The sequence below is a fragment of the Mixophyes fleayi genome, chromosome 6, assembly GCF_038048845.1.
Source record: "Mixophyes fleayi isolate aMixFle1 chromosome 6, aMixFle1.hap1, whole genome shotgun sequence".
Classification (NCBI taxonomy): Eukaryota; Metazoa; Chordata; class Amphibia; order Anura; family Limnodynastidae; genus Mixophyes; species Mixophyes fleayi.
The window spans coordinates 96,998,092-97,015,660 of NC_134407.1; the positions used below are offsets into that span (position 1 = coordinate 96,998,092).

The following is a 17,569-nucleotide window of genomic DNA, read 5'->3' on the forward strand; positions in this document are numbered from 1 at the left end:
TATTGTTACTATTGACTTTATTTTCTATTACCTGGATCGCTATAGTGACTTTGTATACTTCAAGCAGCGCTTGTCAGTTATTATTGTATTGTGGATATCATCGTGGGATCAAGTTCCGTGTGCCCCGTGTATCCTCTGTATTACATTCATCTCCTCGTGCCCCTCCTCACATATATATAGCAGTGGTACAACTTGCTATACGCAGACCACTGACTCTCACTACCTCCTCTCTACTCCTGGACATTCCTCCTCACTATAGCAGTGGTACAACTTGCTGTACGCAGACCACTGACTCTCCTCACGTTTCCTTGTCCATCTGATTCCTCGTGTACATCCATCTAAGTCATTACCATTTGCTGCTAGTCATAGACTTTCCTTGAGCATTCTCTCACCATCTGCTGATTCTCCTGTTCCGTTGTCACCCTGCTACCAGAGGACCATAGTACCAGCTATATTACTCTGGTAAGAACATCATCTGGTGATATCCTGGGCAAAGACTCCTAGTGCCCGTGACACTCTGATGAGTTTGTGGACAGTTTTTGGCTTCCGCAAGTCTGGTTTAAGGCCGCCCAGATGGTTCTCCCTCACAAATTGTCCAACATCCAGGTAAAACCAAGGTGTAGTCCAGGTACAAGGGAAGGAGCTGTCCCACTTGTCCCAACCAAGGGTCCTCCAAAGAGGCAGGAGGAAAAAGCGAGACATGGACTTCCCAGCAGAGCAAATGTTCTTTTCAATAGGAGTTCTGTGGATGCAGTTGCAGACAAAGAAGGCACGCAGTATGGTGGGGATATCCGGGATCCCTTTCCCACCTTTGAGGGTTTCCTTGTACATGACCGCCCAGTTCACTCTGTCCATGTATCAGCTGTAGAATTACCACAGTTTCCAAGGAACGTGTGGAGCGATCAAATGAACCGTAACTGATTTTATGATCCAAGGACAATTCCCTCTTGCACCACTTTTCTTTACTGACACTGCTGTGTGGCAATGTTTCCTAGATGTGCTAGGAAGTGTCGTGTGTTTGAGTCATTGCTTTGTCGCTTAGCATCCAGCCAGGTTGCTGTAGTATTTGTACGAAAGTGTATGAAAATAATATTGTGACCTGTGAGGTGATCAACATTGACTGCAAATGACTGGAACTTAGTGTTATTGAAGTTAATAATAATGTAATTTTAGCATATTTTAGCAAATTAGCAAATACAGATCCAAAACCAAAACACACAAGGGCGGTTTTGCCCAAACCAAAACCAGAACACGGGGTTCAGTGAACATCTCTAAATTAATAGCAATCACCCAGAAAACAATCCAGATCTATACTGAGCAAAATGGAACATAGTCAAATATACACTGGTATTACAGTGGTAGGCGGAGAGGACAGTGGCAGGCGTGGAGTTTGACTGTGGCATTATATCTGTCAAACTGTAATGCAGGGTCCTAAGGTGAGCTCAGAGAGGGCAAAAACCTCCCGTGGAGCAGAAGGGCAACAATGATGGTAATCAAGATATTTTGTAGCATGGAGCTATATACTCATGTTACAAATTGCCAGTTTCAAGAGAGTGGTAACCTGTATCCCGGAGAGGCCTTGCTGCTTTTAAAGGCACTCAGAAGATAAGGCTCCTCATATAGCTTTACAGACCCAACCTCGAAGTGAGGGGCAATTATTCGTGTAAGTGTAGCGATACCCGAATATAGGCTTTTTACATTATATTTATTGGAATACCGAATAGCGCTGTGCAATATAATATATAGTTGACACTTCTTATATGCAGACAGGTTGACAATGTCTACAGTGTGATTGGCGACATGCACAATGCCGCCAAACCAAGGCCGGGTATACCATGGACCCATCGGCATTGCTCTTTTCATGTCGGCATTGTGATTGGCGACATTGTGCATGTCGTCAATCACACTATAAACATTGTCAAGCTATCTGCATAATAGAAGATTAATTAATTAGTTTGCCGAAATATTGTGATGTTGGCAGGTTAAATGCCGACGTTTTAAAGATATTTACCTAGATGTGTTATTTATACCCATGCTAACTGGGCCTGGTAAAGGGATAATGTGGCTGAATAAGCTCAGTGATGCTGACCTAGGGGTAAATTTATCAAGCTGAGAGTTTTCCGGCGGGTATGAAAAATCAATCAGATTCTAGCTATCATTTATTTAGTACATTCTACAAAATGAAAGCTAGAATCTGATTGGTTGCTATAGGCAACATCTCCACTTTTTAAACCTGCCGGAAAACTCTCACCTTGATACATTTACCCCCTGGTGTATGAGTCATTTCTGGTTAAGTCTGGGTTCACTATATGCCCGTTGGCATGGATTACAGAGCCAGTAGGTGACCAGTATTGTGACAGTACACTACATTAATGATAAATAGACAAGATTTTAACAAAATTTTGGTATAATTATCATGACAGATTTTAAATTTAACATTTCTGTTTCTAGCACCAGGAATGCTAAATTATTTTTAGCAGTAACAACTCCTGAATGTAAGGCTATTTCCATGCAATACTCCTAAATATATTTTTTGTTTAATACATTTTTATTGTTACCAAAAATTATGTTTCAGGTGTTTAGGGACCTTTAATAGAAATCACATGGGCAAACAAATGTAAAAATTCTTGTAATTCTCCTTACACATCTCCCAGATAGAGCTTTGGCCATACTTGGTTGACATGTCCAGTTGATCCTCGGTGATTCCAGAGGAAACGCTGTAGATCATGGACAGGCAAGGGCTCATAGTTGAACTTGACACCAGCCATCCTAAATGCAAAACAAAATAATTGTCAGGCTTAAATATTCTCATTTTTATAGCTCTATGTGCCCCAGTACTATAATGTAATTAATTAGACAGATGCCACATACAAGTATTAACCCATACAATTATGATTAAAACAGTTACTCACAAGGCCGGTTAACCTGTTATAGGTCACCTAGGGCCAGTCGCCATTGCCAGACAGGGGCAGTGGCCTAGGCCATTCCTTCCCCTTCTCTCCACCCTTTTCTTCCTTTTCATTCTGTCTCTACCCCTCTCCTCTGTAGCATCGCTCTGCACACTGGCTGGTGCAAAGGCCAGAATATACATATACTGATCAGCGACAACATTAATATAACTTACAAGTGAAGAGAACAACATTGATTTTCTTGTATATAATGGCACCTGTCAAGGGTTGGGATATAATAGACAGCAAGTGAACCATCCGTTCTTGAAGTTGATGTGTTGGAAGCAGGAAAAATGCGAAAGTGTAAGGATTGAGCGAGCTTGACCAGGGATTAATTGTGATGGCTAGACGACTAGGTAAGGGCACTAAAACAGCAGGTCCTGGCACCAGGATGCATAATAGGAAGAAGACAGGCCAGCAGAGGCAGTGTGATGCCCTAGAAAACCTTGGGTCCTGACATTCATGTTAATGTTACTTTGGTACATATCAACTACTTAAAACATTGTTGCAAAGTAAATCCCTTCATGGCAACGTTATTCCCTGATAGCAGTGGCCTTTTTCAGCAGGATATTGCGCCCTGTCACATTGCACAAATCGTTCAGGAATGGTTTAAAGAACATGACAAAGTTCAAGATGTTGACTTGGCATTCAAATTCCTCATATCTCAATCTGATCGAGCATCTGTGGAAAAACAAGTCAGAGTCATGGAGGCCCCACATTGCAACTTACAGGACTTAAAGTAACTACTGTTAATGTATTGGTGCCAGATACCACAGGACACCTTCAAAGTGTGGAGTCCATGCCTTTACACGACAAAGCTGGTTTTTCTTGGGGGCTCATGGCTTGGTGGCCGAGCTGAATAGCTGCAGTTTAACTGAGCTCCTGCTCGAGCTTACCAACTAGAGATATATTAAGGCTTCAGGCACAATTTATCTGGACACAGAGGGTCTCCTTGGACCATGCACAGCCATGCAGACTCTCTGCTGCTGAAACCCATATCTACATTTGATGAATTGTCTCCCCGGGACTCGTGGCAGCCATTCCAGCATACCAGAGGAGCAGCACTCTGAACTCTTCCTCCAGGAGAATTATTACACACTTAGGTGTCCCCTTGAGGTTATCAAAACAGCCTGCCCCATGACCACAAAGATGAGGCAGACACTGGCAGTTGTTTACCCGCCACAGAACTCTCCTGCTGGTACCATCTTTGGTAGTCCCTGTGGGACATCTGAGTCGGCCTGCCTCCAGCATTCCTTATCTCTTACCTCCACATGCCAAACACCCACCAACAAACTGACTGCGAGCAACATTGCCGAGTAAGGGAGGGGGAGAGCAGGCACAAGAGTGTCCCTTGCCTCAAGACAGCCGCATGCCTGCTATCATAAGTGCACGGCCAGCCTTGTGCTAAATCCCAGTGAAGTTGCACACCCAGACACGAAGTTGCACCTTGCTTCTGGAGTGCTGACAACAGGATTCTGTACATTTCAACAAACCCTTGCTAGCAGCACATCAGCCACCAAAAGGTATATTTCTCCTTACATGCAGTTCATTTTCCTCAGTGCCTATAAACTGTTTCTGAAGCAACACTGCCATCTTGTAGCTGATTTAGAAAATACATTAACAGCTCAAACATATAGGTCTCATAAATTAAATTGGGCCTGATATTGAACCCTTCCTTCTCAGAGTGTTCCAAACTGACTCATGACACACTTGTTCCCACCAGCCTCTGCCAGCCACCTGTACTGCACAGCAATGTAGTCCCTATTACTAAGCTAGTGCCATGACTGCCTAATCCACAGATGCGAGGGAAGTGACCAGTGACAACTTTTATAGTCTCAAGTGTAGTGAACAGATGACTAACCCCTTGAAACTTACTTAGTGTATTAATTATGCTCCAATTGGGCAGGGACAGGAAGAGTTCTGCCAAGAGAGACATTGGAAAATCAATAACACACTAACGCTCTGACCTTCGTGCCTTCCTGAAATCTTCAATGGCCTTCGATATGAGCAACACGGCCTTGTCGAACCATTCCTCTTAGCCACCAACGCCTGAAACCGTGAAGGGCAAGCCAGCTACACCACCTGCAGCAATGGACCAACCAGATCTGGCGCAGATCCTGCAGATGCTCAGGTCACTGCCGACTAAACAGGAGTTGCCCTCAAAAAATGAACTATGAGACCCTGGAAGCCAAACTCCTGGAAGTGGTGAGACAGGAAGTTGCCACACTGCGGGCTGACCTCACCCACTTTGGACACCGGCTGGTTGCCTTGGAGGAGACTAAGGAGACAGAGAACCAGCATTTTTGCACACTATAAGCCACAGTAGGCAATCAGGGAAAGGCCATGGAATGGTTACACTATAAATTTAGATAATAGGGGCTGCAGGAACAACTTTAGAATCAGAGGCATCCTAGAACCCACCCAAGGCATGGTTGATGTGCTTACAGTGTTGTTTAACGAGATACTGGACCAACCACCAGACAACTTAATAACTTTTGACAGAGCACATTGGGCCCTCCGGCCTCATGGGGCGCCCTCAAGCTTCCCCATGGCTGTTCTATGGCTTCTACTCTATTTCTCACAGAAAGACGAGATCCTGCTGAAAGTGAGATGCCTTGAGGGCCTCAAATTAAGTGGGCTCGAGATCCAGGTGTTTCAAGACCTCTTGTGGCATAGTCTTTAGTCTGTGAGGGGCAAAAACATCCCCAGCTGTTAGTTAAAAAAAAGGACATAAAATATAGATGGGGCTTCCCATTCCAACTGCAGGTCACCCACAACGGGAAATTAGCTGTTCTCCAAAAGCAGTCAGACATTCAAATATCCTGCTCTCAGAATAGCAGGAATCATGCTGTCGCCGAACCCAAGCAGTTGGACCACCCGGAGAGGATAGGTTTCAGCAAATCAGCAGACCCAAGAGAAATCCTAAAGGACAATAACGGTCACTGATTCAAGAGGGCACCTGACATCCTCAGCAAGGCATATGGGACTGCTCCCATACACGAGGCCTTCCCCCATGTCCCTGTTCAATGACACTCACTATTGACCTGCACTTTACCGGATTACCTACAAGTTGCTTTTCTAGCATACTGTTTGCTGGTCCTCCCATCTTTCTATAGGTGTTCATGCGCTCCAGGTTATGGACTGAAATTGGGAAAACTACTAGAGGACCTCACTCCAGGCTTCTACAGATGAGTTTCTCACGCCTCATTCATAACCACTTTGAGGCCTCAGCCTCTCCTGATTGTAGGGAAAGGGGTGTCGGCTTGGGGATATGGCCGCCTTGAGGCCTCCAGGCACAACCCCCATACTGTTTTCCTAATTTTTGCAAACTTTACAATTCTGTTTGACTTGTTATTTCCAATTTGTTCATCACATAGTTCACACATATCCACATGTTATTTTACAGATTGCAGTTTATAAGATTCTCCATTACATAGTTGTCTTTGTCACTGACCCCCAGTGTCCCCAAACCGCACAGGTCTCTTCCAGAGAATGGCCTGGCTGCGACCTCCCATGACCCTCCTGAGTGGTTTATTTTCTCGGTGTCTGGTGTAGATGACTATATGTAGAGAGTGTATTTTGTTCCCCTATCATCCTCCCTTTCCTCTCACCCCTGTTTTCAATTCCCTCCTGCATCCCTAGCCGGGCTGCACTATATATATTCCTGACCCAACTCAAGGTGTCTTAAGTGGAGGTCGGGGCGTGCCCAAACAATGCCAGGTGAACTAAGGTTTTTCAGCCTTAATGCTAAGAGCCTAAATATCCCAGAAAAGAGGTCTAAGTTACTGAGAGATCTTATAACTGCTAAGATAGACATGGCATTCCTGCAAGAGACCCACTTTAAACAAGGGTCAGTGCCCTTATGCCCACTAATGAGTGAATAAAACAGATAGCAAGACACTAGGAGAAGCCATACTTTTCTCTAAGTGTTTATTTGTCCAAGTCACCCATAAACTTCAAACGAGCGGAGGCTTACTGTTGCAATGCAAGAAGATCCCTCAATCTTTTACCTTTGTGCATATGTTTGCTCCTAACCATAATCAACCTACTTTACCATCTTGAACTGAGTAGATCCACTACACAAAGGGATTCTAGTAATCGGCGGCGACCTCTATGGATGCATCCTCTGGAGCAGCTAGACACTCAGGCAAGTTATTCGTCAAGGTGAGGCGTGACCTGAAAAAACACACCTGGAGACACCTGGAGACGAAAACATCCTACGGACTGTGATTACACCATCTTTTTCCACCCGCACAGCATTTACAGCTGACTAGACTATTTTTTCCTGTAACACAGACGCCTACACATAATCACAGACGTCACTTTAGGCCAAGGTATCTAGTCCGATCACGCCCCAGTATTCACGTCCCTTTCATACCATGGCAGGGCCACAGACCTTTCATCTGAAGACTGAATGAACTCCTACTCCAATACGCCTACTGCAAATCCCAAATCAGGACAGCACTGGATGAATATGTTCAGTTGAATGATTCCCCTGACAGTGTGGGAAGCTCACAAATGTGTTATTCGGAGAAATTATACCACTAGGCACATTTATGAAACAGAGTTGCTGAGATAGATTCCTTCCCCCTTAACCTCAAACCCCTCGAAACAAGATATAAAGCCTCCCTCAAGCCAGCTACCCTTACTGAACTGGCAGAGACGAGAGCAGCTCTGAACAATTTACTCTCAGACAAAGTGAAGTTGGATCTCTGTAAATGCTGCAAAAAGGTATTACCAGGGGGGGGGGTAAAAATTGGGTAAGCTTCAGGCACAGGCCCTGACAACACAAAGAGCCCAGCTGTACATTCCACATATTAGAACTGATGACACAGTTTTTTCCCCGGTTCACTTCCTGCCTATTGAACTGCTCCTTTTAGTGTTTCTACCTCTGGCACATCCTTCCCTCCACTTTTCCTATCTGTTGGAGTCCCACAAGGATCTGTTGGCCCCTTACTTTTTTCACTGTATACCTCTTCTCTGCAGCGGGTAAGTTCTACTACTGATGTGAAGAGGAGACTTGTCCAGGTGCAGGCATGTAAATGGAGTAGCGAGAGCAGTCTGCAGCGGGGAAGTTCTACTACTGATGTATAGAGGAGACTTGTCCAGGTGCAGGCATGTAACGGAGGTAGCGAGAGTATTCTGCAGAGGGCGAGTTCTACTACTGATGTGAAGAGGAGACTTGTTCACAGCAAACGGATAACACGAGCAGAAACAGGAAACACAGAGTCTCAAGGGAATGAGAACCAAGAACAGGCAAAGGTAATAGGGCAACAGGTGCCTTAAGTACTGAGAGGTGATTAATTAACCAATGAGACTAGAGGCGAGGTTTTAACAGTTTAGGGTTTCTGCACATGCGCAATCTTAGTCAAGATGGCGGACGGCCGCGGCTCAGGAGAGGCGCCGGCAGGTGCGAGAGAGACCCATGTCCTAAACTAGAGGCGCTAACAGTCCGGTGAGTGACAGAGATACATCCAACTAAAACACTCCTTATGCTTCTCAGAGGTTTGTGTAAAGGCTGGGAGAGAACCCCACACTATTTTAGTCTTTCTGCACCGCGACTCAGTACCCTAGACATGCAATGTCTTCCTTATATAATATTCTGATTGAACACATGTTTGGAGCTTTACCGAAATCCACCAGAGATTTGGAATGAGACTTGGTAACTTGCATCCCTGACCAAGACTGGAATTATATTTTTCAATGCACACGCATCAGTTCCATTAGTGTTCGAGTGATCGAAACCCAAAACAAAGTTCTGTGTCTGTGGTACACATGTCCTAGCCTACTGGCTAAGATGTATCCTGGTCTCATCAACCTCTGTTGGGGATGCTAACAGGTGCCCGATACCCCCCTGCACATCTGGGGGGAATGCACAGCCCTTTGCCCCCTTCTGGGAGGCAGTATTGCTCATTTCCAAGGCAGTTACCAAAACAGAGGTGCCCAAACTCTTGGCTGCTGAACGCCACTAAATTGCCCATTTCCCAATAACAGTATTCCATCCTGAACCATATTAACCGTGAAGGTGCACTGGAGGTCCTCAACTCCACCATCCATTAAGGAATGGTTTGCGTGACTAGACTTTTACATGTCCATGGACAATCTGATCTTTTTGTCAGCAGACAAGTTCCTGGAATACTACCTACTGTGGCTGGAATTCAAAGCTCCCCTGTATGACTTGAGACCTGGACCCTTTCAAGGGAACCCTTCCCAGTGTCATCTCAGCTCCCTCAACCACCATACACTGTAAAAGTGCTAGTGGTACCCCTTAGCTCCCATTCCCATTCCCCTGCTTTCCCACTACCCTCCCCCTCTATCCTACAATACAGCTCAAATGTTATATCAATCCTAGTTTGTTAATATTTGTTCACAGCTGTTCTGCTTAAGGAACTCCATTTTTCAAGTCTTGATGATGAACCGTTTTCCTCGGATGCAAGTTACCAATACTCTGTTAAGGGATACACATCCCGCACTCCTTCAACATCTTGTTTACCTTGTCATTTGCACAAGCTGTACCATTTTTTATATATACAGTGTATATACACTATATGGACAAAAATAGCCATGCAGTCTCCATTTGCAAATATTTGTGATACAAAATGGGTCATTCTGAAGAGCTCAGTGACTTCAAACATGGCACTGTGATAGGTTATCACCTTTGCAATAAGACAGTTTTTGAAATTTCATCCCTGCTGGATATTCCAAGGTCAAATGCAAGTAATATTTTTAGACAGTTGAAGGATTTAGGAACAACAGCAACTCAGCCATGATGCGGAAAACCATGTAAAATCACAGAGTGGGGTTAACGACTGCTAAGGCACATAGAGTATAAAAGTCGCCAACGCTCTACTGATTCCATAGCTGAAGAGTTGCGAGCCTCCACTGGCATTAATATAAGCACAAAACCTGTGCGTCGGGAGCTTAATGGAATGGGTTTCCATGGCCGAGCAGCTGCATGCAAGCCTCATATCGCCAAGACCAATGCCAAGCGTCAGATGGAGTGATGTAAAGCACAACGACACTGGACTGTGGAGCAGTGGATAGGTGTTCTGTGGAGTGACTAATAATGCTTCTCTGTTTGCCATTCAGATGGGTGTAGCTGGGTTTGGCGGATGTCAGGAGACCGTTACCTGCCTGACTGCATTACGCCAACTGTGAAGTTTGGTGTTGGAAGTATAATGGTATGGGGCTGTTATTCAGTGTTTGGGCTAGGCCCCTTTTTGCCAGTGAAGGGCAATCTTAATTCTTCAGCATAGCAAGTCATTTTGGACAATGCTATGCTTTCAACTTTGTGGAAAATGTTTGGGGAAGATCTTTTCTATTCCAACATGACTGTGCCCCAGTGCGCAAAGGAAGGACTACAAAGACATGATATGATGAGTTCAGTGTGGAAGAACTTGACTGGCCTGCACAGAGCCCAGACCTCAACCCCATCGAACACCTTTGTAATGAACTGGAATGGAGATTGCGAACCAGATCTTCTCGTCCAACATCAGTGCCTGACTTCTTTAATGCTCTACAGAATCAATGAGCATAAATTTCCACAGAAACAATTCAACATCTTGTGGAAAGCCTTGCAAGAAGAGTGGAAGCAGTTATCACTACAAAAGGGGGACCAACTGCATATTAATGTATATGTATTTGAATACAATGTTCTCACAGTTCCTGTTGGTGTAATGGGCAAGCATCCGAGTACTTTGTCCATATAGTGTGTGTGTGTGTGTGTGTGTGTGTGTGTGTGTATGTATGTGTGTGTGTATATAATACACATACGATAATAGTGCAAAAGTGCAATACATGAGACAGTGAGAAATATATAATCCTTATGTTACGATTCCTAGTAAATTCAGCAAGCAGCCACAGAAGTATAATACAAATGTCTTTATTCCAGCAAAATATATAAGCAAGGGTTCAGTTCAATGAACATGCAGGTTTTCATAAACAGGTATAACTCCCAACATAAACATGAACAGGTGTGGCAGGAAGGTACACAGAAATAACAGGTTCCACAGAATGCCAATGTAGATTGAATGCAGGGATAAGAATGGTGAGTTACCCAGTTCCAGGATGCAAAAGTCTGTCCAGGAAGCAAACAGAGTCCAGGCAAAGTAACTGACACAAGCAAATAATCAAGGTCCAGAAGTCAGGCCAAAAGGTCAGGGCAACAGGCAAAACAGCGTGGTCCAAGGTACAGGCAAATGATTCAGGGTCTCAGGCAAGGTCCAAGGTACAGGCAGGGGTCATACACAGAAGTTCAGTCCAGCAGGTATATATCAAATAACACAGGCGCATGTTAGCAGCAGCCAGGAACAAACGGGATGAACTGCACAGAGCACAGCTTGAGGCAGGTATTTAAAGCAGTGTGACAGGTGCAGTTCTAATTAGGCCTCAGGCAAGAAGATTAACTCCTTCAGGCATGCTGAAGAGTTTAGGAACAGAACAGCAGCACCTCTGGTGGTATAAGGTACTGCTGCTAGATACAAAACACAGGAAGAGTTGTAACACCTTATCAAAAACCAGGGCAGAAAAATAGACTGCAATCACTTCATATTTATATTAGATACGTTTTAATAATTAAAAAAAAAATATGAAATACTCATCTCAAATCAGATATCACCAATGTATAGAAAAAAGATCCTTCTTGGGCTCAAATAGTTGTCTATAATATTATAACGCTTAATAAGGACCTTCCAAACACACAAGTATAATCGGAAGCAAATCACTGTCACTCGGTGTCAGGGAGTAATGTCCCACTGCCAGTTTCTCTTAATAATGATAAAAAACTCTCCACACGGATACCAACAGTGATAATGTAAATGAGCCTGGTCCGGATTAGCGAGCCCTCTGATAGTCCAGGCTTATTATATGTAAGGAGGTGAAACAGAGAGTACTCACGAACACCTTAGTATTCCCTCTTTCATGGCTCTCCGATTCCACTTCTCTTCCGGCTCTCTGACTGTGGATGTGTTCCAAGGTGCAGTGGGTGTGAAACAAAATATAAAGACTAGTGGTTCCTCATTCATTCATTTCTTGAAGTCCGTATTGGTAACTGTATATCAAGTTATAAAATATTCTGACGCGTTTCGTCTCAACAAATGAGACTTTTTCAAAGTCAAAGTATATGTGTGTGTATATGTATGTATGCATGTGTGTGTGTGTGTGTGTGTATATATATATATATATATATATAAAAAAAATCTCAAAACACAAAAATACAGGGGTGCCACAGATAGTGTAATTTGTTTATAACTTATAATGATTAAGATCCAGTTCTGCCCGTACCAAATAAATAAATAGTAACAGCTTATCTGATGAATACAGCAATGTGACTCTGTAAGTGTCAGGCACCGTCCCACAGTCTCTCCGGGACGGCCGCCTGTAATGTCCCCTCGCGTGTCTGGCTGCCAGGCAACCAAACGTGTCACTTCCGGCCGCCCGTCCGGCTACACACACGCTATGCAACAGGACGATACTCTTAATTCTCTGTGGTGGATGATGACAGCGCCACAGCCCACCAGCTCCCTATTGACTGCTCCATCTTTATAAAGCACTTCCTGGCTACCTCTCAGTGCCAGAGTATCAGGTCCACTTACCTGCCTCCAGCGTTCCTGTATCCAGTATCCTTGCCTTGTATTGGACTCCTCTGCCTGTCTGTGACCCTTTGACCCAGACTGTTTGATTACCCCTCTTGGATTTCCCTGTTGTACTGCATCTCCAGAATATTACCGACCCGGCTTGTCTCACCATCCCTCCAAATACTCCTTGTGTACTTCTATTGCCAGCACCGTTACTGACCCAGCTTTTCTGACCATTGTTCTCACGTGCCTCGCTATCAGACTTGGGGAAGGAACGCTACCTGCGTGTCTCCTCGGGCGGAATCCATACCTCCTTGAATACCAGGGACACGTTAGATTCTACACCTTCCTCCAAGTAGTGCTAAAGCTAGCAGGTACGCAACATATAGTTGTGACAGTATACTCTGGCCATGACTATGGAGGGGTGAACCATCAGCTCGGGACCTCCTTCACCTGGCTCAGCGGGTTGAACAACAAGAGGCGGCCCAGGCACACCTGCTTCAGTGTGTCCAAGGAATCGCCATGAGCTTCAATGCCCTACAAGGCTCTCTGCCTACTACTCCAGCCATAACCTCCTCCATGGCAGCATCCTCCAGTGTGGTCATGGTCTCCACAGCCACTTTCAGCCTGCGCATTCCGGCTACGGAAAAGTTTGATGGAGATCCCAAGTGATGCAGGGGTTTCCTGACCCAATGCACCATTCAGTTTGAGTGTAACCCCGGGGCATTCCCCTCTGAATGCACCAAAGTGGCTTTTATAATCTCCCTCCTGAGCGGTCAAGCGCTCGCCTGGGCCTCCCCCCTATTGGAATGGAGTGATCCCCTTCTCAGTAATGCAACCTCCTTCATTGAAGCCTTCAGGAGTGTCTTTGACGACCGAGGGAGAGTAGCTTCCGCGGCTACCAATTTGTTGAATCTCCGTCAAGGTAACCTGTCTGTGGGTCAATACGTGGTTCTGTTCCGGACTTTGGCATCTGAACTGAAGTGGAACAATGAAGCACTGGTGGCAACATTTTGGCAAGGTCTGGTCGATCGAATTAAAGATGAACTGATTTCTAGGGATCTCCCTACAGATCTTGATACCCTTATCTCCCTTTGTATCAAGGTAGACCTGCATTATGAGGAACGTACGCAGGAACGCTCTACTACCAGGCGGGTTGCACCTCGACTTGCTCCGCAGTTCCAAAACCCGGTTTTGCCTTTGGAAGAACCCATGCAAGTTGGACATTCCAGATTGTTGCCATAAGAACGGGAAAGGCGTTTCAAGCAGCGACTCTACTCTACTGTGGAGATTCCGGAAACCTCCTCAGAGCCTGCACCAAGAGACCCTTGAAACCTTTCCTCCTAAACGGTGGCAGGGAGGCCGTTTTAGGAGAATCCACAGTTGCTCCCTATTCCAAAAACACCCCAGAACTTCTCATGGCTCTCACCCTGAGTACCCCTAAAGGCCCTTTTTCCCATCACGGCCTTTGTGGATTCCTGCTCCTCCGGGAACTTCATTTCTGCTACTCTTGCTTCTGGGCTCCAAATTCCTGTAATACCTTTGCTTTAACCGTTGTCATTAACGGCAGTAGATGGCAATCGTGTCGTTAACGGTTCCATCTCCTCCGTCACCTCTCCTGTCCGGTTGATGGTAAGAGCTCTTCATAGTGAGATGATTCAGTTCCTGGTTTTGCCCAAATCCATTAACCCTCTCATCTTGGGACTACCCTGGCTTCGGATGCATTCACCACAGATGGATTGGGACCGTGGTCAGGTTACTCTGAGGTTCAGAATGTCATCATAGATGCATGTCCGGGGATCCTTCTCCCAGATCTCGGGTGATTGCCCATTCCACAGTTACTGATTCTGTCCTTCCTGCTGCATATGTGGAGCTCCAGGAGGTCTTTAGCAAGATTGAGGCAGAGACTCTACCTCCCCATTGTCCCTGGGACTGTTCCATTATTCTATCTCCTGGTCAACCCATACCCAAGGGACGGACCTATTCTTTCTCCCGTCCCGAGAGTTTGGCTATGTGCAATATATCTCTGAGAACCTAAAACGGGGGTTCATCCTCAAGTCTACTTCTCCTGCCAGGGCAGGATTATTCTTTGTCAAGAAAAAAGACGGGTCACTCTGCCCGTGCATTGATTATCGTCCCTTGAATCGCATTACCATCAAGAACCGGTATCCACTACCCCTTATCTCCGACCTCTTTGACAGAATCAGTGGGTCCCGAATTTTCACCAAATTAGACCTTCGTGGGTCCTATAACCTGATTCGTATCATGAAGGGTGACGAGTGAAAGACGGCATTCAATACCAAGGATGGGCACTTCGAGTATCTGGTAATGCCTTTCGGCCTTTGCAATGCCCCCGCCATCTATCAAACATTTGTCAATGACATCTTTCAGAACTTATTACATACCTCTGTGGTGGTCTATTTGGATGACATCTTGGCGTTTTCTAAAGATCAGATTTCCCATCAGGAACAAGTCAAAGAGGCTTTACGCAGATTACGTCAATACCATCTCTACTGCAAATTGGAGAAATGTGTCTTTGAAGTATCCCAAGTACCTTTTCTTGGTTTTATCGTGGCTGGCCAGGGACTACAGATGGATCCCACCAAGGTATCTGCCATCAAGGATTGGCCTCAACCTCAGTGTCACGTTACCCGAGAGACTTCAACTGGATCCTGATAGTTAAGCCGAGATTGACGTTACTTCAGCTAGGGGCGCGGAGTCTAACAAGTGAAAGGTGTTCACCAGTGATTCCCGCAAGGGAATATGGGCTTTTGCGGCTTACACTTGCAGGTTGCGGTCCCCTAGGGAAGTTCTCAGTGAACCACAACAGAAGGAGCGTAGAATCAGATAGGAGTAGTCCTGTCACTTGATAGTGGCGATTAGCCGGGAAGTTTGGCAGCGTTGCCACTTGGGAGAGGGAATTTAGCAGGAATGTTCAGCGACGTAGTCACTTGGGAGCTGGTTTGCAGAAACGAGTAGTGTTGCCACTTGGAAGTGCTTTTACTGGAATCTCAGTAGCGTAGTCACCTAGAGGTGAATTTCCCGGAGAGATGCAGCTTGGGAGCTTGGAGAATAGCAAAAACACAGGAGCTGTTTCCAATCCTAAAGTCAGGGACTGACTGAAAGAACCAGCATTGAGTTCTGGTCAGAGGGGGTTGATATAGTGCAGTTCCTATTAGGCAGCCAATAGAGGGCAGTGAGAGCACAGAAAACAGTCAGACAGCTCTGCGCATGCGCAGAACCACTGAGCGCCGAACGGAAGAAGGGGAGAGACCGCGCTGGATGGCTGCAGCAGCGTGGACCCAGGTAAGTGGATTTTAACTTAAAAGAAGGGATCCTGGTGGGGAAGGCCCCCGGGGTCAGCGGACACACACACCGGCTCCCGGGGAGACAGCGGGAGTCCGGCATGTGACACTCAGGGTCTGAAAGCTATTCAGAGGTTCATTGGCTTCGCTAACTATTATTGACAATTCATTTAAGACTTCTCCTCCATTATCGCTCCTATCACAGCGTTAACAAAAAAATCTGCTAACCCTAAGATCTGGTCTCTGGAAACCATCTCTGCCTTTGCTGCTCTTAAGAAAGCATTCTCCTCGGCTTCAGTCCTTTCTCAGCCAGATCAGGAACGACCCTTCTTTGTGGAAGTCGGTGGGCATTGGAGCCGTGCTGTTCCAAAAGACTTCGTCTGGCACTCACTCTCCATGCGGGTTTCTCTCTAGACGGTTCCTTCCTAGGAAGAGCAACTATGGAATCGGGGATAAAGCACTCCTTGCCATCAAAGTCGATCTGGAGGAATGGCGTCATCTATTGGAGGGTGCTCTATATCCCGTTACTATATTCACGGATCACCGAAATCTGGTGTTCATTCGTGAAGATCGCTGCCTGAATTCTCGGCTAGCCCACTGGGCATTCTTCTTTGCTCGGTTCAACATGACCCTTACATTCTGTACCGGTGCTAAAAATGGGTGAGCAGACGCCTTATCTCGCTCATTTGACACATCAGATTGCCTAAACCCATTGGGTCTTCAATGTATCATCGATCCCTCTAATATCGTGGCTCTCACCAGAACCGAGACATCCACTCCTCCACCCGGACGATCCTTCGTGGAACCCCATCTGCGACTCAAAATCTTACATTGGGCTCATTCCTCCCGCATTGCTGGCCATGCCGGGGTAAAAAAGACCACAACACTACTTTGTCGCCGTTTCTGGTGGCCTACTGTGCACACAGACATATGTGACTTTATCGCAGCCTGCACTATTTGTGCCCAACACAAGACCTCCATGAAATCTCCCGCCGGTCTGCTTCACCCACTTCCCATACCCAATGCCCCCTGGGAAAGTGTAGCTATGGACTTTATCACTGATCTTCCTTTCAGTGCTGGGTCCAACACCATCTGGGTTGTCATTCACCGGTTTTCCAAGATGGCTCACTTCGTTCCTCTCACCGGTTTGCCTTCGGCCATACTGGTGAGAGGAACTAGATCATCTCCGACCGAAGGGTTCAATTTTCCCTCCCGATTCTGGAGAACCTTCTGTAAGAACATGGGTACAGATTTAAAGTTCTCCTCAGGGTATCATCCCCAGACCAATGGCCAGACCGAACGAGTAAGCCAGGACCATGAAACCTTCCTTCGGTGCTTTACTTCAAACAACCAGAGTAAATGGTTACAATTCCTTTCCTGGACATAGTTTTCTCACAATCACCACGTCCAGGAATCCACAGGGTTCTCCCTGTTCTTTATTGTGTTTGGGACACATCCTAATTTTTCGGATCCCTTCCCTGTCTTCACCTCCTCGATTCCAGCGGTGGATACCCTATGTCGAGAATTTGCCCTAATCTGGGCTAAAACCAAGACAACCCTACGAAAAGCCACCCAGCACCACAAGACTTTTGCAGATCGTCATTTGAAGAACTACTCCTCTCAAGAGTAGGGGACAAAGTATGGTTGTCCACCAAGGACTTAAAACTAAAAGTCCTTTCTACCATTATACAGGTCATCAATCCTGTCTGCTTCAAATTAAAGCTACCTGCTTCGCTAAGAT

At 45.8% G+C, this 17,569-nt stretch overlaps 1 protein-coding gene across 1 annotated transcript in view; it reads right to left on the reverse strand.

Annotated features, from left to right (window-relative positions):
• The window catches only part of LOC142161449 (dual specificity phosphatase 29-like), a 137,522-nt gene that overhangs the window by 103,263 nt on the left and 16,690 nt on the right, over nt 1-17,569 (reverse strand). Inside the window, exon 2 of the mRNA XM_075217069.1 lies at nt 2,644-2,769. Coding sequence (XP_075073170.1) covers nt 2,644-2,768 — 125 coding nt within the window. The 5' untranslated portion in view covers nt 2,769. The remainder of the gene's footprint in view (nt 1-2,643; nt 2,770-17,569) is intronic.